This window comes from Parasteatoda tepidariorum, chromosome 2 (genome assembly GCF_982258835.1).
Source record: "Parasteatoda tepidariorum strain Cologne lab strain chromosome 2, Ptep-v5.0, whole genome shotgun sequence".
NCBI lineage: Eukaryota > Metazoa > Arthropoda > Arachnida > Araneae > Theridiidae > Parasteatoda > Parasteatoda tepidariorum.
Window position 1 is genome coordinate 103,174,586 of NC_141756.1, and position 24,583 is coordinate 103,199,168.

The following is a 24,583-nucleotide window of genomic DNA, read 5'->3' on the forward strand; positions in this document are numbered from 1 at the left end:
GTATAGAATATTTATAGCACATGATTCCAACAAAAACATTATTCTAAGTAAAGTGAATAGAAAATTTAAGAAAAAAAATTCATAATAATAAAATGAGATAAATTCTTAAAAAAAAAATGAAAATAAAACTTTTATTAAGAAATTGGCAGAAAAACATTGGAATTTTCTGCACATTGACCATCTATGAGTCTGGTTGTTTAAACTATTAAAGTTGACTAATAAAAAAATAATGGCCCTCTTTAAAGTTTCTTTTTCTTCTTTTTTTTTGCATGTTTTATGTACAGCAGTAATTTATCATATAATTTTTCTAGAAGTCTCCTTCTATTGGCATGACAACCCCTTGTGGGCCAGAGCCTTTCCTACAACCTTCCTCCATTCTGCTCTTTTCTTTGCGATTGTTCTCCAGTCAGTAATTCACAGGATTTTGAACTCCTCTTCCCCACAGTCAAGCCATCTGATCTTAAGCCTACTTCTAACTCTAGTTCCCATTGGTTTGTAATTGAAGATCTTTAAATGTCAAGGAAGGGAGGTCCATTCGAGAGATGTGACCTGTAGCTTTAAGTGACATATTTTGATGTATTTGTTGATATCAGCTTCCTTGAATAGCCTATATAGTTAATTATGTTGTTGTCTCCATAAGCCATCCACATTCATTGATACATATATTATTCTCATGGCTTTCTTCTCAAAAACAGCAAGCAGGTCTGCTTGCGATTTAGTTAAAGACCATGTTTCGAATCTATAAGTTAAGACAGGTCTAATGATTGTTTTATATAGCATTATTTTTGCTCATCCTTTAATCAATTTTGACTTTAGAAACGTTCTTAAGCAGCTGCGAAGGCACAGATTAGCTGCTATAATATGTCTCTTTATTTCTGTGCTTATTATAGTTTTTAAGGCATTAATATTTGAACAGAGATAAGTGAAATTGTCAACAAGTTTGAATTTAGAATTTCTTGTTTCTAAAAATTTGTAATTTGTAGGAGCTTTAATAATTAGCATGTATAATTGGTCTTGTCTTCATTAACAACTAGATGCATCTTTTCTGAAAAATTCTTAAAAGCTGTAACTGCTTCCAATGATGCTTTTTTTTTTGTCCGTGCGATTATTACCAAATAATAAGCATAAGCCAGGATTTGTACTGTTTTAGTGAGTATTGTGCCCAGAGTGTTAACACCACAATCATAAATGACCCATTCATACATATAACTGTCAGATCAAAGTATACTTTTTTTTAATACAATTATGATGCCCCAATAGGCATTACACATTTCCTAGCTTTAAAAAACTTTAAAAGCTAGGAAATATGTAATGCCTATTGTGGCATCACAATTATATGGATATATATATAAGAGAAGCATTTTTTTTATTAAAAATATGTTGCCTTATGAAGGCATGGCATGAAATTTCAGTTCCAACAATACTAACCAGACTAAAATTTTAACTCGCCACTATTATAGAATCTTGAAAAAATAAACAATTAAAATAACAACAAATGTAGTTCAAAAAACATTTTAGTGACAAAACATAGAAGAATGTAGAAACTAAAAAATCGAAGTATGCCTTCTATAACAGGGGTTTCCAACTTACATGAGGTCGGGGGTCGCAATTAAAAACACCAGTCAAATGGCGGGCCACAACTTTATCAAAATTTTATATAGGTGTGTTTAATGTTTGAAAGAACATTAAATATTACTGTCAGATTTTTAACAAGTTGCACAAAATAAAAGTATTGAATTACAAATAGTAATATTTTCTTGAATAAATATTTTCTCCGCAAAACCTGAGAAATAAATTTTTTTGCACCATTGGTATGTTAAATTTCACAGAAACGAAGAAATTAGGTTTTTTTTTTAACGAAAGAAAAGTATTTTAAACCCATATAGATTTTTCATGAAAATTGTCCGAAAAAAAATGACAACTAATATATTGTAGTTCACGGGGGCCACAAAAAAAGGCGCTGCAGGCCGCCAGTTGGTAACCACTGTTCTACAATAATATTAATATCGAATTGAAATAATACTCTCTTAAGATTTCAATGTTTCAAAAAGTAATAGTTTTTAGTAAGTAGAAAGTGGAGGGCCCAGCATTTTTGTCGTTCACTAAAAAACAGTTATCAGAACATAAACAGTAAAATTTAAATTTAAATGAAGCATTAAATATTTGATTGTCAATGACGAGCTGGGGTGTGGAAATTTCCAACCTTGTTATAGTGTTCCTTACATCATAATTTTAGATAATTTAAAGTTGAATTTTTTAAAAATAACTTAATTTAAATATTGTTACAGATTGTATTTCTTCTTAATATTCAATACCAATAACATATAAAAAATATAATAGTTTAAAATTATCAATATTGCTATAGAAATATACTTGTATGGCATATATATACTATATAAAGGCAAAATCATACAAAACATTGTATTTCATTAACCTTTAAGGTCTTGAAAACACACTGAGTTGTGAAATTAATTCTCCCGGAAACATTTTTTTTTTTTTTTTTTTGATATAGTAATATCATGAAATAATTAATCTGATCCTTTAAATCTTAAACTCTAATAAACACTGTAGAAAAAATAATAAAATCACTGATTAAATACTTTCCTAATTTTATCTAACTCAACAAATTACCACATTGCATTAAAGCATTTTGATATTTAAAATATAGAAAACAGAACAAAAACTTTGAAAAAAAAGTCAAACTTTCAAAGGTCTGAGCTCTTAAACTATGAATTGTTCAAGCCAAGTAGTAGGGGAGAGGGGGGTACATTTCAACATGGGGCACCTTTCAACAACTAGAATTTCTGCTTTCTAATATTGCTTAATGATTTGCCAATATGCCAGACAATAAGCTTTAACTAAGCATAACTATTGACATTTAGTTTTAAGCACTTTCTTTTTACCACTGTTGTGTTACTCTGTGGAACATGTTTTAACATTCCAAAAGTAAAAAGACAGTTTTGATTTTAAAACTGTTTATCTACCAGTAATCTTTTAATAAAGTAAGTGATAATTATTCATCTGCTAGTTTATTTAATTCTGTTTCTAACTGTATTATTTATTAGTAAAAAGTCGTTTTCTAAAGTGGTTGATAATACTTTAACCAAAATGTCTGCACCAGGGGCAGATTTCAACAGAGCTTAGGGGGCACATTTCAACAGTGTTGAAAGGTGCCCCAGGCTTATTATTTTTTTGTTAAGTAATCTTGCAGAAGTCATTAGTCTGCAAAAGGCCCGTTAATTACGGTTGTTACATTTAAAATACTCAACTTTTTTTGTAAGGCATTATTCTAAATTTTTTGAAAAACATGTGAATGTGTTCAAAGCATGTTTGTAAAAAAAATTTCAATTATATGAAATTTTTTTAAAAGCTTAAAACCAAGATTCAGTTTGTTGCATTGTTGTTGAAAATAGAATTTATTTACAAAGAATTCATTAAAAGCATCAATAAAATAATTATTTTAAAATTTTATAAACATATTCAAGAAAATTTAATTTAGAATGAAAATAATTTAATTTTAAGAAAATTGAAAAGCTTACGGTGTAACATTAAAATTCTCAATCCTGTTATTTTACCTTCTTACAATTTATAAAAATGTTGCGAACATATAAAAAAAAGCACACTTAACCAGAAGTTAGTGAAGAAAACATTGAAAAAGCAATGGAAACTGTCAGAAATGGTGTATGTTTAAGAGCAGCAGCAGGCTTATTTGGAATAGACTTTTCAGCTTTATTTTATAAATTAAAAAAAAGAAAGTCAAATAATTGTTTGGTTGGTGAAACCAAACAATGTACAGCTAACACAAAATGCTACAGTTCTAAATACATAAGCCAACAAGTTTTTGATGTCCAGCAAGAAATCCTGCTTTGTGAATACATAATTACATGTTCAATTCTCAATTATAGTCTAACTTGCAGACAAGTTAGAAAACTTTCCTATGATAACGCAAAGTGTTTCAACTCCAAAATTCAAAGTAGCTGGGACAAAAATAAAACCTCTGGAATTGACTGGGTTAAAGGTTTTACGAAGTGTCACCCACAGCTTACTTTTAAGAAAACCGGAAAACACCAGCTTTGCAAGAGCTATAGCTTTTAATAAAGAAAATGTTCAAGAATTTTTCAACAATTATGAGAGAACTCTTAATTCTGGTCATTTTACAGTGGATCAAATATATAACTTGGATGAAACTGGAGTTTTAACAGTTGTTCCAGCTCCAAATGCTGTTGCCAAGCTAGGAGCTCACCTGGTTCGGGAGGTAGTTTCTGGAGAGCGAGAGAGCATGATAATCAATGCTTTATTTTCCAGAAAGAGAGGATATTAGTGGTATAGAAAGAAATGACATTAAAATGAAACTGCCTCAACCAAGTTTAAGCTGCGTAACAGTTAAGCTGTATTTTTCATGACATTCTCCGTAAACTTTGATTTTATTAAAGACAAAATAATGCAGAAAAAACCTAAATCAATCCAATATGTTCATTCATTATTATTAATTTATGAATAAAGTTAATTTTCCAAAATGCATGATCTTGTTACGTTCTCTTCAATTGTTGAAATGTGCCCCGCCACCCGTTGAAATCTGCCCCCCAGGAGGGGTAGATTTCAACAAAATACATGGTTCACTAAATATGTAAAATTAGGTATTTTGTCTTTGGCTTAGACCTTTGGAAAAAATTTAGAGGCTACCTCAAATATCAATTTAATAAATAAAAATTAGAATTTAGATTTTGAAAGCAATAAAACTTCGAAAATAATTCTTAAGCAAAAACTGTTGAAAGGTGCCCCCCTCTCCCCTACTACTTTTTACACTTTTATATAGTTTGCATTGTATGACTTCAACAGTGTATTTTTTTTCTTTTTTTTTTATTATATTATTGGTAAAGAAAGTTTATCGCATAGAAAGATGAATTTAAAACTGCATTGTGTTTATATTTAGCACAAAAAGGACAAAAAATGCCCTATTGGGGGCAAACATGAGTAAGAAAACTGCAATCTTAAAAATTTTCAGCATCCTTAGATTAGATCCTGATTTAATGTAACGTGCTTAGACATAGTAAACAAGTCAAATTCGCAAGAATATACTTTTCGTTGGAATTGGACTACACTTATGACGATAAATAAAACTTGAAAATATAATGGTTAAAATCAAGTACCGATACTGCTACACTAAAACAAGTAAATTAAAGAACAAAATAACCAGTAAAAAAATTAATTGAAAAAAAAATAACTTTCTAATATAGTGGTTTTTTTCTAAGGCTGTAAAAAATAAAAATAAAAGAGTTTCTCGTACAATTTTTATAGAAGAGACTTAATGTATTTTTTTTACTAATATTAAAAACTGTTCAGGGACCTATTCATACACTCGGAGACCAGTTTTGGCCCACAGGTCATAGGTTGTGCAACCCTGATGTAAAGGTATAAAACAAACATCAAACAAAGTAAACAACTTTCTACAAATCTTAATTATAGCACTGTTAAACAATTACTTTTTGATATGAGCATTACAACAAATTATAACTTTTACAACAAATCAAAGCTCTTTACATTTAATAAAATTAAGTAATAATGCATGTTTTCAAATCGTTTCATATAGATTTTTTTTTTTTCATAAATTACTTGCTTTCATTTTTAATTTTTAAATAAATCCTTGAACTACAATTGTTTAAAAAATGTAAGTATTTGTTGTTTAAGGGAATTTTTTTTTAAAAATATTATTGCGAAGATTCTTGTAGAATTTTAATGCTTTTTTTTTTTTTAATAATTTGAATGAAATTAATTTGATAAACAGTGGTAAAACTTCTTAAACTAGTTATTCAGTTTTCTGTATTATTTGCTTGAACGTTTGCCTATTAGTTATACAGTTGTTTTTAACTCAATAGTAATCAATTAAAAAAAAAAGTGTAAAAAATTTAGTTACATAACGCTATCAAAACAAATCAATGTTTTCATTGCATTAACATTTGTAAGGCACATGTTTTTTTTTTAGTTTTTAATAATTTGAGCAGAAATTAGTATATTATATATAATGGTTTCAAAGCACTGAAACTTTATTTAAATATTTACTTAAAAAAACAATGAATAACTAATGGTACCATTATAACTAATAGTGATTCTTCCGTCCCAAAAACATATTTAAGATATTGAAAAATTAATACAGCTTTAAAAAAGCTTGAACATAAAAATTTTTCTATGTGGCTCCTTGTCGGAATACAGAAAATTATGTTTATTTGTATTTCGACAAAGTAAAAAAACAACGAATAACTAATGGTACCATTATAACAGTGATTCTCCCGCACCAAAAACATATTTAAGATATTGAAAAATTAGTGCAGCTTTATAAAAATTTGAACATAAATATTTTCTAAGTGGCTCTTTGTCGGAATACAGAGAACTAGTGGCAGTTAAATTCAGGAGGTAGACTAATTATCTGAAACAAGTCTTTGGGATCTAGTTCACAACTACTTTCAAACTAAACAAATAAACATAAATCTGTTTCATTCAGTTTTTAAACGAAAAAAAAAATTTATTAAATGCAAAAACTATGATGCACTTATGTTCGTAAGTGAGTAATCTGAAAAACATATTTAATATCACTTTTCTTTTGTATGTTTTAGCTTCCGTCTTCACAAACTTTGACCCATATCTGCCATATTAAATTATGAGTGTGTTAGTACAAAAAATTCTATCTCAGGCTCGAATTTAAAGTCTTCCAGTTCAAATCTCAAGAAGCATTGAAAGAGAAAGCAAAATTCAAAAGTGAGTTTTAAGAAAATAAACATTGGCACTTTTCGGTTAGCCAGGTGCAAGTAAATCAAATTATTTTTATCTATTTTTAGATCATCATTCAAAACAAAATAGACGTATTTAAAGTATTCATTAAATTATGACATTAACGCACAAACCAAGGGGGATATTTCCGTTTCGTGATCTGTCGAGTCAACTACAATTGCCAAATACATTTTAAACTTGCTAATTTTTACTAAAAAAAAACATGTAAATGTTTGTCCGGGGTTTTCTACGAGTTACACCTTTCGAGTTAGTCACTTTCTGTGATGTTCTTGTTTAGTTTCTCGCGGCCCACTGCCCAGAAGTTTCCAAGACTTGCCAATTATTCTGCTGCAGATCAAGATACGGAAATCTTCCTAAACCAAGACTGAAAAGTTTGTTTGAATAAATTGAAGACTACAATTAACGGCAGAAGACCAATTTAAGAGCTGACAAAAAACTAAGTTCTATAAAACTATTTCTTACGTTCATTTATCTCTGTGGAAGAGGCATCAAATTATGACATATTTTAAAAAATAGAATTCAAATGTGTGTCATACAGTAGCAGAGGTATATTTTTCTAGGTGGTCTAGACTCGAACCGAGAATACTTTTAGGATTATTCTCAATATGCAATAAAGTGTGCCATATTGCACATAACAAATTTTAAAGAGATCACGGAAGAAAATGAACATTGCAGTCAGTAATGGACACTTAACTTGATTAGTCAAAATCAATTTTAACAAAAAGTGGGAAACAATGTACAATATTGTAATGACATCAAATAAAAATTGCAATATTTGGAATCAAGAGTAGGATATTTTATGTGTTACTTGAGCGCATTAAAATAATAGCTCATATTTTCAATGGGGGAAGATTTCCATGTCGTGATCTGTGGCAGAATAATCCCCAACTCTTGACAATTTCCGGGCAGTGGCCCGCGAGAAACTAAAAAAAACATCACAGAAACAGACGAACTCAAAAGGTATAACTCGTAGTCTCCCCAGGCAAATATGCACAATTTTTTTTTTTTTTTAAATTTGCAAGTTTAAAATGTATTTGGCACCTTGGGGATTATAATTGGTGTGACAGATCATGATGGGGTCTGTCTAGGTTTTACTGAGAGGTACCTATTTTGTGAAAATTTAAGACATAATTTGTGAAAATTAAAAACTATATTAAAAAATCAATACAAAAATATGGATTTATAGTTTCTTAAAAGGGATACAATAAAAATTTTTTAAGAAAAACTATTTTGTGGAACTACAATTTTTCCTAAAGTTGAATTTGTGAAGGGACTGCTAAACGGTAGCAAATTTGGCTTGGACCCCTGTCCTTCTTCAACAGTGTGTACACATTCAGTATTTTCAATCAGGGGATGGCGTGCGTAATGAGACCTGACAGGCATTGTAAAATAAACAGTTATGTAAGTGGACAAGAGTACAGTAAGTGGACTAGAACAAAACAAATTAAGCATACCTGTTTTCTCTTGCACATCATATCGAAACGCTGTTTCATCTCCTTCAGAGCTTCTTGAAACTGCACATTTTCTTCCACTTCAATTTCTAACCGGATATAACTGCGCCATTTGAAAACATCAAACCCCCAGTGACAGGTTCGAGTCTCTTTAGGATGGTGCACATGGCACACAAATTTTTGGGGGCTCAATAAACCATGGCACTCGGCACACTCTATACATGGATCTAGTGGGTGAAGAAACAGATCAGGCATGTACAGTCCCGAACATCTTCCGAAGCATTCGTGATACACTGGCACCTGAAAGGCAGGTTTCAAGTCAGGTTTGGTGAACATCGGAGGATTGCAATCCAGCAGTGCTGCACACAGACGTTGGGCATCCGTTTTAGTGATGAGGCCACAACTTGGGGCATTGAAAGGCAACACACGTGTCGCCTTGAGCACTTCAAGTTGTGCAGAATTGCAGCGAGAGCAATAAATGTACAAATTATCGCAGACACTATTAATCTGCTGCAAACTAAAGTCTCGCAGGACTGAATTGAGAATCTGTGGTAAACAGAGTCGTTCTTCGCCCCCTACGTTGAAACAAGATATGGTCTCACCTTCTAAAACTGTTTCGGATTTTTTACAGCCACTTTGATCAGGTGGGGTAAATATGGGTGGTTGCTGTATGGGGAAAGGTGGTGGAGCTATGAAAGGGTCATAATCTATGATATCCTTGCTGGAACCAGCGGCAGACGAACTTGATTTGGATTTAGTTAGAGCAGACGATAAATCAGAGGAACCACTGGCTAGATCTTTCGCGGTATCGGTCGCGGGCAGGGGGTACGTTGAGCTCGGGGGACTGACCGATGGTGTGTCGTCGGATTCAGATCCTGGCCAGACGCCCAGAACTGTATTCGGGCCATGGAGACTGTTTGTTGCAGAGGCCTGGTATGTTTTAAGAACTTTTTTCAGATGCGGTGTATACATCAACCGCTTGGAACCACCGCCCGCTTCCATGCCACTTTTCTTTTCATTGGAATTTAGGTGCCACTTGCCGGACAGTGGACAGGCATGGGCGCAGCAGTCACACTGGGATCATAAATGATCACGTAGCAGACAGATATCGTCCACATCATTTTAATTCAACCATCGCTTTTCCGTCTTATCGCTTGTTATGTCTGTAACGAAAGCTAGGGCAACCAGTCTACGTCTGGTCGCTGCGATGGTATGGCTGTTGAATTGGTGGAGTTCCTCCCTACCCACCACTGCATATATCTGGGATGAAAACAACAATAAGCATCCGATTTGCTACCATTTGAAGTGAGGTAATATTGCTACGTAGGATTTATGGCGACAGAAGATGTTTTCACAATACATAAACAATTAAATATTTCGGAACAGCACCATGCGGCTGTGCCAACTATCACTCATCCTCCATTCTTTCGCCGCAAGTAAACTTTGTTGAAGGAGATCGGGTTGCTGTTTATTCACAAAATCACTTCTTTGGCGAGATTGGCGCTTTTTCCAAATGTTTTGATTTCACATCCTGCAAAATATTAGAAGACATTTTTAAAAATATTATTTTAAACTTGCTATTAAATACTTCGACTGAAAATGCATGAATAATTGAAAATAATAACTACTATATTACCACATTATAATAAAGACTTTATTTTTACGTTAGATAAATGTTCATTTATTTTTCTTCTTTTAGGTTTTCACAACATCTTTATTTGCATATTTCGAGGAAAACGAATTCAAACGATTTTATTCTGCGAAAAATTTATCAAAAATATTAAACATAGATAATTATAGCAGCAACATGTTTTAAAAATATCCATAGTACCTTTACTTTTGAAACAAAAATATTTTATTGCAAATTGATAAATTAATAATAAATTATGAAGAAAAAAAGAAGAAGGTGAAAGCTTTTTGTCTATAAAATTATAATTCGTAAATTAATTAATGCCTGAAATATCCATAAATAAATAACGAAATGAAAATGATGATTAAATCACGTGGCAGGCCGAAATGATAAAATTGCTAAAATGGATATATTTAATCACAGAGAAATAAAGAGTATAATCGTTCATGATTCTAATTTCTAAAATTAAATGGTTCATTAAAGACGCAATAATAGTAACACTACATATATTTAGGGTTACAAAAACTAGTAATTTTAAATACATAATTGTTAATAGTTTTTAGAAACTATAAAAAGGGTTATTTAAAAATATTATTCCGTCATAGTTATATATCATCAAATAAAAAAGATGAAAGGCCTCATTTATGCTACATGGGTTGATGAAACACTACAAGTACATAAGAAAATGCAAATTTGAGGAGGTGAGTAAATGTATATTTAGCTTTTAATATGTTTATCACATTATCATGAGCGGCAAAAATTGCAATTTTATAAGTATAGAAATTTAAATCAGTTTTACTATTTTAAGATATCGAAATATGAAGATACTCTGTTTTCAGTATAAAAAATACTTATATAAAGATGTACAGTGTGGACCACCAGGGGTGTCAATGGTGGGAGGGGGACGGAAGTTATTCGTCCCCCCTCAATAATATCTCAAAGTTCTCAATATTTCAGACAAATGTCCCGCAGTGGACTGATTGTTAAGACACGATTCCCAGCAGATCACTGAAGTGAAGCATCAGTGGCTGCGGTCAGTGTGCGGGTGGGTGACCACTTGGATCAGTCTGAGTAGGGACCGAGGGTATGCGGTATTGGTCCTCGTTAAACTGTTCTAGCGTAAAGAGCTTGACTTCGCGTGCAGGTCGCCGGGCTACCGAAGTGGGGGTGCCATCCCCTCTGCAGAGGATCAAAATTGTGATGGCGTGTCTTCGGATAATCTCCAGGGACGCTTCCCAGACCGTCGCTAATAGCCCATTGTGCAGCTATAGTGCGACGTAAGCAAGAACAACAATTTCAGACAAATAACGATCATTTTTATGAATAATAATCGTTTTAAGTTCATCTAAGTTTTTAAAAAAATAAAATAAATATAATTAATTTTTTTTTGTAATGTTTAGCAGATTTAAGAAATTTCTTTTCTTATGTGTAAAATTTAAAGTGTTTTTGCAACTGTGTATATTAATTTTGTCCCCCTTAAAAATCAAAACCCTGCGATGACCAATGGAACAACCGTGAATAACTTTTTGCTATAATGATCAGATTTTCTTGTACTAGGACTCAATCATAATGGCTTGAGGATCTAACTTTAAATATGGTAATTATTTAGTGGTGATGATATTTTAAGTTACGAAATCAAACACAAAAATTTACTTTTTTTGAATAAACATACCTTTTTTTTCTCCGGCGAATTTAGATTCCTGACCCTCGAAATTTGGGGGAAGGGGTGGCCGCAATATGGAAAAGTTGGTGCCAATGGCAGGAGAGCGATCGAAAGTTTGGATCCCTTCTTGATTTCGCTTGTTGCGTATTTCACAGAAAGCGAAATGCGTTTCTGCGTATGGAGAACAATTTAAGCGAATCAAAAAAATTTTGCACGCATTTATAAAAATTTTTTATCCAAAGATAATTCCAGGCGAAAAACAATTTTTAATATTCATTTATTATTTTCATTAATTTAATTCATAATTGTTGAAATAGTTCACAGTGCTATTATAAACCACAAGAACAAATACATCATTCTGGTTACATTTTAAATAATGTATCTGTAGAAACTTCAAAATATCATTAATTATTTCTCAGATATTTATATATTTCAAAGTTTTTTGTTCATATTGAACACAAGACAAATAACGAATTCTTCTACTCGAAAAAAGAAGCACAGTTACGCTCGAAATTATTCTCTCATTTAATCGAAACATAATAGGAACTTTGGATACACAAGTATTTTTGCTTTATTTTATCTAAAGTTTACCGATTCTACAATTTATATATTTGTTATAAACTATAAGGCAAATAGTATGTCTAATAATTTACAAATAGGCCAATTATTATATAATTCTCAACAGTCTCAAAATCCGGGATTTTTTATTAAATTAAAATTTTTCCCTTTTTTATATATTTTTTTAATGTCTTTTCAGTATTATTATTTTTTTTTATGCTGCGTCTCATTAATGCAAAGTTTTAATGTTATACTACAGAAATGTAAACAATTCCTTAACGCTGTTTTAAAAATTGTTTACATTTTTTTTTGAAAATGTATCAATATTCATAAGCATTTTAAAGAGTTTATTAATTTAAAATACGAAAAATTATTCGAAAAAATGAACTCAAATATTTTTTTGATTTAACAAATTAATTATATTAAAATTTTTATCTGAATAATAAAATCAGACGATTAATGAAATTAAACATAAATCAATTCCTTTACAATTTTATTAACATATAAAAAAATGTAATAAAATATCTTGAATTTTTTTAAATAATATAACTCTATAATATCATTAACTACGCCTCCAACTTGCCAAAAAGTTCTGCGGTAAAAAATAAAAATGTTTTATTTATTTATTTTTTTAACATTAAGCGGAGTTTCACCTATAGAAGACTACTATTTTGTAGTTCTTGTTATTTTCTTTCTTCTTTCCCCCCCCCCTTTCTCTCTCATTTCGCAATGAGTAGGGGGATAGGAGGAAAGGTAGATGTTTCCATTTAGCAGTGTTTTGGCCGGTTCAGCCCTTTATAGCCAAATTATCTTAGCCATGGTTTGCGAATACAGCAACCCTGGAAGAGTGGCAGCAGTAAAAAAGTCACGTGACTCTCGTGGCGAAGTGCGCTCACCAATCGTTGGAGGAAAAAAGCAGACGAATGCACAGACGCAAGCTTCAGCAGCGCTTCGACCTTGCCCTCCTCTTCACCCTGCCACCTCCCCCCTTTCCTTGTCTCTCCCTTTTCGTTTAGTGAAATTATTCGAATAAATTTTTATAACTCTTAAATTTTTCAATTCATCTCACCCTTATTTTAAAAACTCGAAAATTTATTAATTTTCAAGAATTTTACAGCCTTAATAATCGTCTGAATATGAATATTTTTGATGAAATCGAAACCTTCGCCGAAAACGATTCATGAAGGTCGAGTTCTTTTCATACCAGGAAGTGATTTGAATTAAGCTTACACAGTGAAGGTAACGAAGTGTATTGTTCGTAGTTTGCCGAAAAAATTGCTTTTAATAACTAGCTGTCATAGTACTCGACTAAGAAAACCTTACATTATAACAAGGCGTTATTAAAGTGTTCACGAATTAAAAAAAGCTGTAATTTTATTTAGAATAAATGGATGTATCTAAGATAAAGAACCGAAGCTGAGGTATCTAATGATCTTCATATTAAATTTAAGAAGATATATTCTAAAGATTAATAATAATCTTATTAATAGAGATCAAGAAATGAGATGATACACTGTCTTTAAACTTTCTTAATCCCGAAGTTTAAGTAATGGCAGAAAATGCCATTTTACTAAGAAATATGTCGCAATTCATAAATTCATCGTAAATTCATAAATCCAATTAAAAAAATCTCTTTTTTTTAAAAAAAAATAAATTATTAGTTAAACTTAATCATTATTTCTTAATCATTGCATAAATAACTGATACATTTTAATTTTTTACAACATATTATAGAATAACTTAATAGTGTATTTATTTCTTCATATTTTGATCATGAAACAAAACCCGTTCGATTCTAATAACTACACCTTTATATGCCATAAAATTGTCCAAAAAAAGGTTATTTAAAATGAATTTCTTACTTTTCTTGTAATCTTTCATTGTAATTAAAAATTCGAGCCAACGAGAGTAAAAAAAAATTATATTTTTACATAGAAAATCGCGTTTTTAATGGGATATCTGCAAGTGACGTAGTGTTGGTATCTGCGATCCTGATTGATTGTTGAAGCATGGCATTTCTTTACGTTAGCAATTGTTCATTCCATCCCATTACGAGTAAGCCAAGAACGTCAAGTATCAATTATCTTAAGTGACACATTCTAAATTCCTTCGCAAAGATTCTTTCTCAAAGATTTCAATTCTTTCACTATATACTTATACAGAGACTTAATACAAAGACAGGTACGAAGCTGTGTGGAACATAAACTATTTATGCATCGAAGTTGCCAGGTACACAAAACAAAAATATATCACGGTTACAACAAAATACACAAGCAAATAATAATTCTAAGTTAAGTTAAAGAAGTAGACGTGAAATAATTATATTTCAACTAATTCGATGTGCGATACGGCTATGTATCTAATTAACATCACATTAATTAACATTCTCACTTATGTGAAGAAACTTAGCCCAACTTTAATACGACGCTGACGTCATACGTGACGTGTGTCGGTATGGAAGGTCTTTTTCTTGAAGTGCAAGTACCCAATTGCATACAAACAAAAGAATAAGTAAATAAATAATTTAATATTATTTGTTAAGTGATAAAATTGTACCAAATGTTGTTAAACATATTGGACGTCGGATCTCAGAAGGTTTTAGTAATTCAAAATCGGGTAATTCAAAACGCGGAATTCCAATCATAAAACTTACATTCGTCATCACCGTCTTCTGCGACAAAGAGAACAGTGAATAAAACATTCCCCATAATAATAAGAAATATTGATAAGTCATATCTTAATACTCCATGACTTATCATCAATTTAAAATCGATCAAACGTAAGAACAAGTAAAAATTAAAAAAAAGATTTTTTTTTAGCGAACATATTAAGACGGGAAATATTTTTATCTATTTAATTATTTCTAATATGCGAAATTTAGTAAAATAAATTTTATTTTAGCGAACCACTGTAAATGTGTTTTTTAATTTCACCTCCTTTCCCTTATTTTTTCTTCCGAAACTTGCGACGTTCCAAAAACTTCCTGATTCTATACAGAAAAAGGGAATGTGCCAATTAATTTTTTTACTTATTTATTACTCTTTTTTTTTTTGCGGTTAACATAAAAATTGTGGTAAATAAAGATTAATTATTTTTATGTTTTGCAATTTTGCAGAAAAAAAAAATTTGTTTTTTTCATTTTTTGAAAGGAAGAAAAATTTAGTTAGTTTGGTATGAGAAATAGAACCAAAAGCGTGTCGTGTTAAACTGATAAAAAATTCACCACTTTTATAAATTAAACGGATAATGAATGAGAATAAGATTGTATAATCGGGGTTGATATGATGTTTTAGGAAAAAGAAGAACATTCTAAAAGTTCATTTATATAATAAATAAAACAATTGCAATTCCAAAAAGTGATCAATTAACTTAAGTAACTACATGCAAGGTCCTCCTTTAACAAATTTCCGGTGCAACCAAATGCGGCACAATAAACCACCTTATTTTAAGATATTTGGACAAAAAATGCCCAGCATCGATTTCACTCCATTGAAATAACAAGGAGAAACGGGAGGTTGAAAATACTCTCACTCTCTCGATTCGCTCTACAGTCACGTGCTTTCCTCATGAGGATAATTGTAATGTGCTCATCCTATTATATTTCAAATCTATGGTTTGACCCAAGTAATGCATTATGAGGAATTCAAACACCATTTCATTGCATGGGGGTTGGTAGTGGTGTGGGAGGGGGGAGTTAGGTATATGTTTTCTCAATAATTAAAAATCTCAAAAAGCCCCCTTCCCAATAATTTATAGAAATAAACAAAATTTTCTTGAACCATTATTGATTTAAATTTATCAAAGTTAAAATCAAGAAAAATATAAAAATAATTAAACTTTCTGCAAATATATAGCAGATATAAGATAAGAAATTTTTTTCTTACGTTAGAGAACTATTGTGGCTGATTATTTTTATTTCGCCTCCCCCCCCCTCAAAAATTAGACCCCATGTGACGCCCATGTTCAATTGGCTATTAATATTTGCCTATTTCATATTTAGAGAAAAAGGAAGAAAAAAAAAGATTTATTCTGAAATTTTCGCTTCGATACCGAATGATTTTTTTTTTTATTGTCAGTTTTAGATTCAAGTTATCACGTTGGGTTGAACAGCTTCGGCGGTACTTTTAAGCCTGAATAGAAAACCAATTTTGGCAAAATACGCTTGGAAACTTTTTTTATTTTTATTTTTATATATTTTTTTTTTTTTGAAAAGGATAAAAAATTCATTTCAAAATATATTTTACTTTTCAGAAAAGAATATTTTGTATGATATTACTTTATGTTTTTAGCTGAAAATTTTCCCCTCCCCATCCCTCCCCTAATATTCCGTCCAATTTACAAAAAATAAAATTTGTCTCGTTTAATCATTTCTGATTCAAATAACGCAGGGAAATAAAGCTAATTAGAGTCAAAGTTTTTTTAAAATTTCGAATGGATATTTTATAGTCCTCCCAACTATAAAAAAAAAAATAGTGCGTGGAGTCCCTCCGCGCGGAAGAAGTTAAACTTCGCAACCTGTGACGTTAATTGTAGAAGAATCAGCAATCGTAGAAGGATCACTAGTTCTATTCAACGACTCTTTTTCCTGCTCCGCTCGCTTCCGTGCTCTGTAATAACGGTAATATAGTGCATTTTTCCCTTGTCGACCTCTTGAACCAGTGGAAGTGCTTGTGGTTGCCTCTCGTCTCGCCCTGGAAAATGTATTTGTATTAATAATGTATGTGAATGCGTCATAATGTAATTTCAGAAGAGAAAACCTAACAATCAATTGATATTCACAAGAGACGTACTTTGACATAACCTTATAAATCCGTCGCATTGTCCGTGGGATTGTTTCAATTGTTATCCACTAAGTTTGAAATAAGAAATACTACCCTATTAAATTATATGTGTATCAAAACAAACTAAAAAAATATTTATAGAAAAACAATACTTTTATTATTTTTATGCTAGTCAGAACCAAAACAATATGGAAATGAGTGAGGGAAAACTGGATCCTACCACGTGATTTCCCGGCCAATAAAAATGTAGCGTTAAACGTTTAACGCAACCTTGTTGGAAGTCGCAAAAGAAGTATAACTTCAAAAAGAAAAATTATAATTCCGGGGCTTGTAGGGGAATAATATGAGCAAAACATATTTTTGATCCATGGCATTTTTTACATTTAACAGTTTTTAAAGCATTGATCCTTGATAGATAATTAACATGTTTCCGGGAATTTCCTCTAGACAGCTCAATACACAGAAACATCCTATACCTTGTAATTTTAATGCTTTTTTTTAAACAAAAAACGCTTTCTTAAATAATTTGAAAATGCTAATTAGTATCATTATATTGCCAAAGCCTTTCAATTGAAGGGCTTATGTGAAACAATACTCTTCCTTTTCTCGAGGCAGTTTAAATGTTCAAGGGTTCTTTTTTCCCCCATGTTATGTTCAATTTATAACCATCGATTTTTGAACATTTGTTTACTCACTTTGCGTTTGAGGGGAATTATAAATCGACTACGTCAACCCAGGGCTAAAGAGAATAGAAGGGCTGGTTCACTCCTTTGAAGTAGCTCTCGCAGCGCCAATCCTCCGATTTTCTCTAGTGACGTCATTTTGGCGCAAAGCTCGCACTTTTACTTCAAGAACGGAGCGTTCGGCCTTACTAGCTCTAACTAATATTGGAGCATTTCTTTTTGCGAGATATTCTAAGACATTTGTTATTTTCTATAATGACTTTCCTCAGTTTTTGCAGTGAATTTACAAGAATTTAAAACTATTATCGAAATGCTAGTTTGCGCGATTGCAACTTGAAAAACTTTTGATAGAAAAACAAAAGGAAAAAATATATATTTCCGCGTGTTCCCTAAAGTAAATTAACTACTATGTAAAGCATGGATTCCAAAATGACACAGTTAATATAAAACAGCAATACGTTTATTCTGTCGTTAAGAACTTTTATAAAAATTCATTATCTAGATAGAAACCACCTCGTTACTTCAAAAAGAAAGGCAGGTGAAAAAAATTTAAAAATGGATAAAGTCAAAGAAAATTAAAATGTAAATAAAAAGTATAAATAAAATATATAGTATATAGTTGGAATTCTCCGAATTTCATAACATATTTTTTAATGTAGTTATTCTAAAAATTTATGATTTTTTTTTAAAAATTATATTGTCTTAAATTTAAGTATCTATAAATTATATCATCGTAAATTTAAATATCTATAAGCAATTGTAAAATTTCTAATGTCATTATGAATCTAAATTATTATTTTGTTTCAGTAATTAGCGTTTAAGGTTGATGTTTCCTAATGATTAAGTATGAACAAATTGCTATTAACGGCATATTTCAAAATCAGGGATTCTAAATTTAACTCAACTTATTGTTATAAAAGAATATGTAGATAAAAAAAGTGTCGATATATGCTTTCATTTTTCTTAATAATTAAAGCTAAAACTGAACTTTTTAAAATAAAGTATTTATAGTGTCATTTTCGCCAACTAGTAAAACATTTTTATAAGTTTAAAATGGTATTTTTTTTTTAATATAATGGCCAAGAAAGTTTTTTTGAACTATGTTTATGAACGGAAATAATGTGTACGACGAGAAAGATGCAAAGTTATCATAATATCTTTGCTTGCGATCTTCCGAGATCTGTGGACACAGTGACGTCATGAGGAGGGAAATCGTAGCTTCAGCTCTAAGAGCGGAGTGAACTAGCCCTTCTATTCTCTTTAGCCCTGACGTCAACCTTCATCTATCAAAAGGTACCTCAAGATAGAATCAAGTTAACATGTCTTATATACTAGTCAATTGGTATTCAATATTTATAGTGGTAGTTACCCCACATTGCTCCCCTTCCAGAATTTTATCTGTGATAGAATTCGTTGAACGGATACCACTAGTTGATTCCTGCTCTTTATTTATATCAATTTTGCTCATTATATTTTTGTTCTTCATTTTTCGTTTATAACATTTCTCTCATTTTTTTTTTCTTTATATCATTTCACTCATTATAGTTTTTGTCTTCATTTTTTTATTAAGTATTTCGCTCATTGTTTTTTCTCCCTTCATTTTTATTTATTGTTGTTGTTGTAGTTCATTTACGTCGCACTCAGGGCTCGAAAAACCGGCCGTCCGCCCGTCCTCGGCGGTCAAAAATACCCAGCGGACAACAAATTTCTCGAATCCAACGTCCGGGCGGACGGCCATTTTCCCGTTAATGTTCGTGATATATTTTCAATTTTTGTTATCTTACAAGAGTCTAGGTCCTCACTTCTAAAATGACCCTCTAATCTCGAAATACAGCAACATACTGCGCATGGTGGAATTGATGTTTTCTCTGTCTCGGAGTACTGCAGCGGTTGAAAGGGGCTTTTCAGCAATGGAAAAAAAAAAAAAAAACATTACGAACTGGTCTTAAACAACAAGCGTCAACCGCAATTATGAACATCTACCTAAATGGAAAACCTCTTTCAGATTTCTGTGCAGAAACCTCTGTAAATCATTGGCTTGATTGTGGAACTGGCAAACGTCGTATTTGATTCATTTAAAAAACGCAGTATGATCGGATAAATTGACATGATAATTGACAGATAAATTGACTTTTGTTATTTAAATTATTTCATTAAAGAAATAAATTATTTCATTAAAGAAATACTAGATTTTACTATTAGTAACCTAGTCTTTCTTTTATTACTGTATAATGTTATCCTAGTATTTGTAATCCTAGTAACTACTAATTCATTGTGCAATTTATATAAATGTTAGTAATAAATAAGAGAAAATTGTATTTTTATTTATTTAGAAGCGACGGGTTAGTTTCAAAGGAGGACGGGTACATTGTTGGACAAGCCGTCCTCGGGGACGGGTAAAATTTCTGAGTTTTTTCGAGCCCTGGTCGCACTAGAGCTGCACAATGGGCTATTGGCGACGGTCTGGGAAACATCCCTGAGGATGATCCGAAGACATACCATCACAATTTTGATGCTCTGCAGAGGGAATGGCTCTCCTGCTTTGGTAGCCCGACGACCTGCACGCGAAGTCGAGCACTTTACGGTAGAACAGTTTAACGGGGACCCATACCGCACACCCTCGGTCCCTACGCAGACTGATCCAAGTGGACCCGCACACTGACCGCATCCAGTGATGCTTGACTTCGGTGATCTGGTGGGAACCGTGTCTTAACGATCAGTCCACTACTGGACTTTTATTTATTAACCGGGAGACTTTACTTCATCAGATTTTTCTTTTCTTTGAGCTGTATATTTTTAAGCAAATCAACTGTTTAATGTGGATCATCCATCAATATTGACAAGTTCATATCACGTCCGGAGGTCACCAATGAGGGGAAATAATTATTGACTATGTCAACCTTCATCTATTAAAAGGTACCTCTTGATAGAATCAAGTAAACATGTCTAATATACTAGTGAATTGGTATTCAATATTTATAGTGGTAATTGCGCCACATATTCAAATAACCTTGAATAACAAAGAAATAGAAACTATTTATGGTCATTTCTCTTAATTTTGAATTTACCCGAATTGCTTACAGCTCCCCCCAACGCGTGAAAAGTTAAAATCGAGGGGCTTAAGACAACCCAGTTGTATCGATCTGCAACATCATTGTAAAACTCAAAACTTTACGCGTAGAATTTGTAGAATTTCGGTAAAATATTTGCACTCAAATGCCTTATTTGGAAGGTTCGCAAGCTATAAAATTAAAAAATGTTTTTACTAAATACATGATAAATTAACTGCATTTAAAATATCTAATATATATAATTCTCTTACGTGGCTCCCAAATTTTGGCTGTATTTCTTTTCCGCCGGTGGCAACGTTTGATTTGTTTTGTTTACGTTACTATTTCTCTTACACGGCGAATCGACCAATGATTGCCGCTAAAAAGTCACATGCCAAATCTAGCTGAGGTGGCTGAACATACGCGCTTTTAAAAACGGAAACTGAAATAACCAGAGAGCATCAGCTGCGGCGATCTCATACTATTAAACTAGGCAGAAGTGAGTAGTCTTTGTCGATAGATCTCTATTTTAGTATTTTGTCGAAAGCGCTTTTTCCTCGAATTTATATATTACGAATTTATTTGAGGATTTTTGATTTATATTACGAATTATACTATAGCACATTTCTAATAGGTTTAACGAATTACATGTCATTTATTTGAATTCAAATTTATTTTAATGACTTAGTATTTACAAAAATGATGTAATTTTTTTTTAAAAAGTTTTTATATGGATTTGAATGATTCTTTTGAATTCTTAGAATTTTGTGCATTTGCAATGTACCTAAGTATAGCAGCGAGCGAAGCGAGCTTGGTTTGCGAAGCAATTTTCGGGGGTTGGCGAGCGTTAGCGAGTACTAGTTTAAATTAATTAGTTGAAACACAAGAGGAAAACATGGCTAGTGAAACCTATAGGACTTGCTAAACTCTACAAACGAATAAAGTACAAATAATATTGCAAAAATAAGCATATTATAGTTTTAGTTCTATCAGGGTGCGTAGCTAAATTATTCAACAAAAAATAAACAATTTTCAAGTGCTCAAAAACTATTTTTAAGCACTTTAAAAAAATATAATTAGGCAGGGTTGGAAAGTTTTTGACAATTGACGGTTTCATCTTGTTTTAACCGTCATGTCAAAAAAAAAAAAAACTTTTCGCATTGTTTTTGACAACTGTCAAAAATCATGAAATTTTGAATGATGTAAAAAGAACGGCGTTTTCATACGCTACGGACTGACAATACGCCGAAATAGATTGGTGTTGAATTAATTGTGAAAACGTTGAGTAGAACAATGTGAAATGTGTCTTTTTGCATAATACGTAGCGAAAATCAACATGGTAAAGGAAAAATCTCATTTTAAAAAAGGGAAAATGAAGCACTTTTTAAAAGCACCCAATGATAAAAGCACCTTTAAGGGCTTTTAAAAAACGAAAATGGAAAAGTCAGAGTTATTAATGTCGTCAGAGTTATTAATGTCGTCAGAGTTATTAATGTCGAAGCACAGAAAGGAATTTTGAGCCTTACGAAGAAGGTTTTTGTTCATAGAACCGAAACTATAGTCTGCCTGTTTCTGTGCTTTATAGCTTCATTCTTAAATTATGAAGATGAAAGACAACCCTTACGAAAAAATCGAGGTATAAATGAGGTATATTTTTAATGTATAAAGGAAGTTGTTATTTATATGCGTTGTTAGGTTGAAAAAGGTGCAAATGAATACCTCAAAATCAACCTCAAATATACCTTAAATATACCTCCAGAGGTATATATGTATCAACCTGAGGTGATTAATTTTACATCTGTGGAGAGGTAGATATTTACTACTTTAAGGTCATGTGACATGTCATCATATTGCACTATTCTTTCAATTGAAGGGCTAAAGTGAAACAAATTTATAGACATTAAAAGCTGTGTGCTTACACTTAGGGCGCTTTTTCATTACACGACACGATACCGACAAAATCGGACGACAAATATGTGAACGACAATGTCGTTGCCGGATCGCTCAAGCAATTGTTTCTTCACTTGTCCGATATCGTTCGTCCGAGAAGTAGAAATTCTTGTTCATTCAATGTTTTGAGCTTAAGTGAGCAGTTGCTTGTGTTCTGTTGTGATTTTTTTCTGCAAACTTTAAATATGCCGGGTGATAATCGTCGTCTCAAACTTCTCACTTTATTTTAGAAGAAAAAAACTAGCAGTGCAGAAACGTTTTTGGGTGCACGAAATGGTACTTACGTTTTAACGCCACCGCAGCTACAGATTTGGCGGTTTTTAAGTGCCGTCAATCTGTACCTAAAATTTTTGCGACAAATCATGAAATAAAACACTCTATTTAATATCTAAAAATTCGAAACACTTTATTTAAAATCAAAGTAGTCAATCGGATTTCGGTGGAAAATGGGGCGATATAGAGTTTAACATATATTCAAAATAGTCTCTTTTCTTTCACCAGATGTTGTCGCCATATGAACTCTGATAAATAAGATTCCAAATGATGTCTCGCTGTCCCCCTATGTCTTTTGTTCCTCCATTTAGCACTGCCCCTTATTCTCTCAACTGTTTGTGTATTATGAACTCCTGTATCAGGATTTTTAAAATGTATACAAATACCTACTTGCTAAGGTATTTGTATTTATGATAAACCTTACCAAGTAGGAATCCTTCTAATCTGTTTGTTTCATAACCTGTCCAACTGTCTGAATAAATTGTGCTACCATCTAACCCCCACTTGCTGATCACACTGTTTTAAATTACATTACCAAAACGTATGTTTAACAAAATAAAGTTTCATGTCATGGGAATTGGTACATTTTCGCTTTTTTTTTGGGTAAAATATTTCGCTACTGCAAACATAAAATTGCATCTTGTTTTGTTTTTGGCAAATCCCGAAGATGTATTTTCGTAGCACTAAAAAATGGCGTCAGAAATCAGCAAACAAGGCAACAAGGAATTCAAAAGATAATTGCGTGCGAAAACGGGGTTGCTGTGTGCGAACAGGATTGCTCTTTATTGGCGCATTAGCACAACTTCTGCAACAACGTAAGTACTCACGAAATAAATGAGGCAAGACATGTTGAAGATTTTTATGTACTTTTCCATAAACTACAAAAAGTCCCAAATAATTTTTTTAATTACGTCCGAATGAGAGAAACCAAGAACAAATTAATGTTAATGAGGAATAATTTTTATATGACTTTTGAGTTGGCGTCTGCTCGTTAATTTATGTCTGTCATCACTTAACATTACTTAAATTCTTTAATTGTTTTAAAGTATTAACTTTTTTTTAATCGAGTTAAAATATTAGTTTCATTTAAAATGATCTTTTTAGATAATTGTTTAAATGAGTTTTATCAAATTTATCTTATGAAGTCGCTCTATCATGTTTCAAAAAAAAATTTTTTTTCAGTTAAATCAGGGAACAGACTTTTTATTATTCAATCAACCAGAAACCAGTAGTTAGATCGAGTTCTGTTTGAAATACATAAGGGTCTTATTTGCCTTCTTATCAAACTAATACTGTTATAAAAAATATTATCTCTTCATTAAAGCATATAATGAATTTATAAAAATTTTCAATACAACTTTTATGATTGCTTAAGTCTTTCAACCTCATTATAATGTAAAAAATGCTACATCATGAAATTAAAAATTTACAACCAGACATGAGAATAAATTATATAAAACTTTTATTTTTAAATTTTACATTTGATATGATCAAATAAGCGATTAAAAATTATTAAAAGAATAAAATAATGATATCAAAAGAGGAGATGAAACAGGAAAGATACACAACATCTAATAAAATCGCCACGATTTGAAGAGAAATTTGCTTGCCTTACCGACATTCGATTCCGACAAACGGTATCGCCTTGTCGGATACGACATAATCGTTATCGTATCGGTGAGTGAAAAAGCGCTCCGTTGCTGACCATGTATTTTACTTGACCCTATGTCGTTCGCCGACAATCGGATCCGTTTTGTC

At 31.7% G+C, this 24,583-nt stretch overlaps 1 protein-coding gene across 1 annotated transcript in view; it reads right to left on the reverse strand.

The window, feature by feature from the left end:
• The window catches only part of Snoo (Sno oncogene), a 441,297-nt gene that overhangs the window by 210,575 nt on the left and 206,139 nt on the right, over positions 1-24,583 (reverse strand). Inside the window, exon 4 of the mRNA XM_087157925.1 lies at positions 8,241-9,768. Within this exon, the coding sequence (XP_087014051.1) occupies positions 8,241-9,239 (999 nt within the window). The 5' untranslated portion in view covers positions 9,240-9,768. The remainder of the gene's footprint in view (positions 1-8,240; positions 9,769-24,583) is intronic.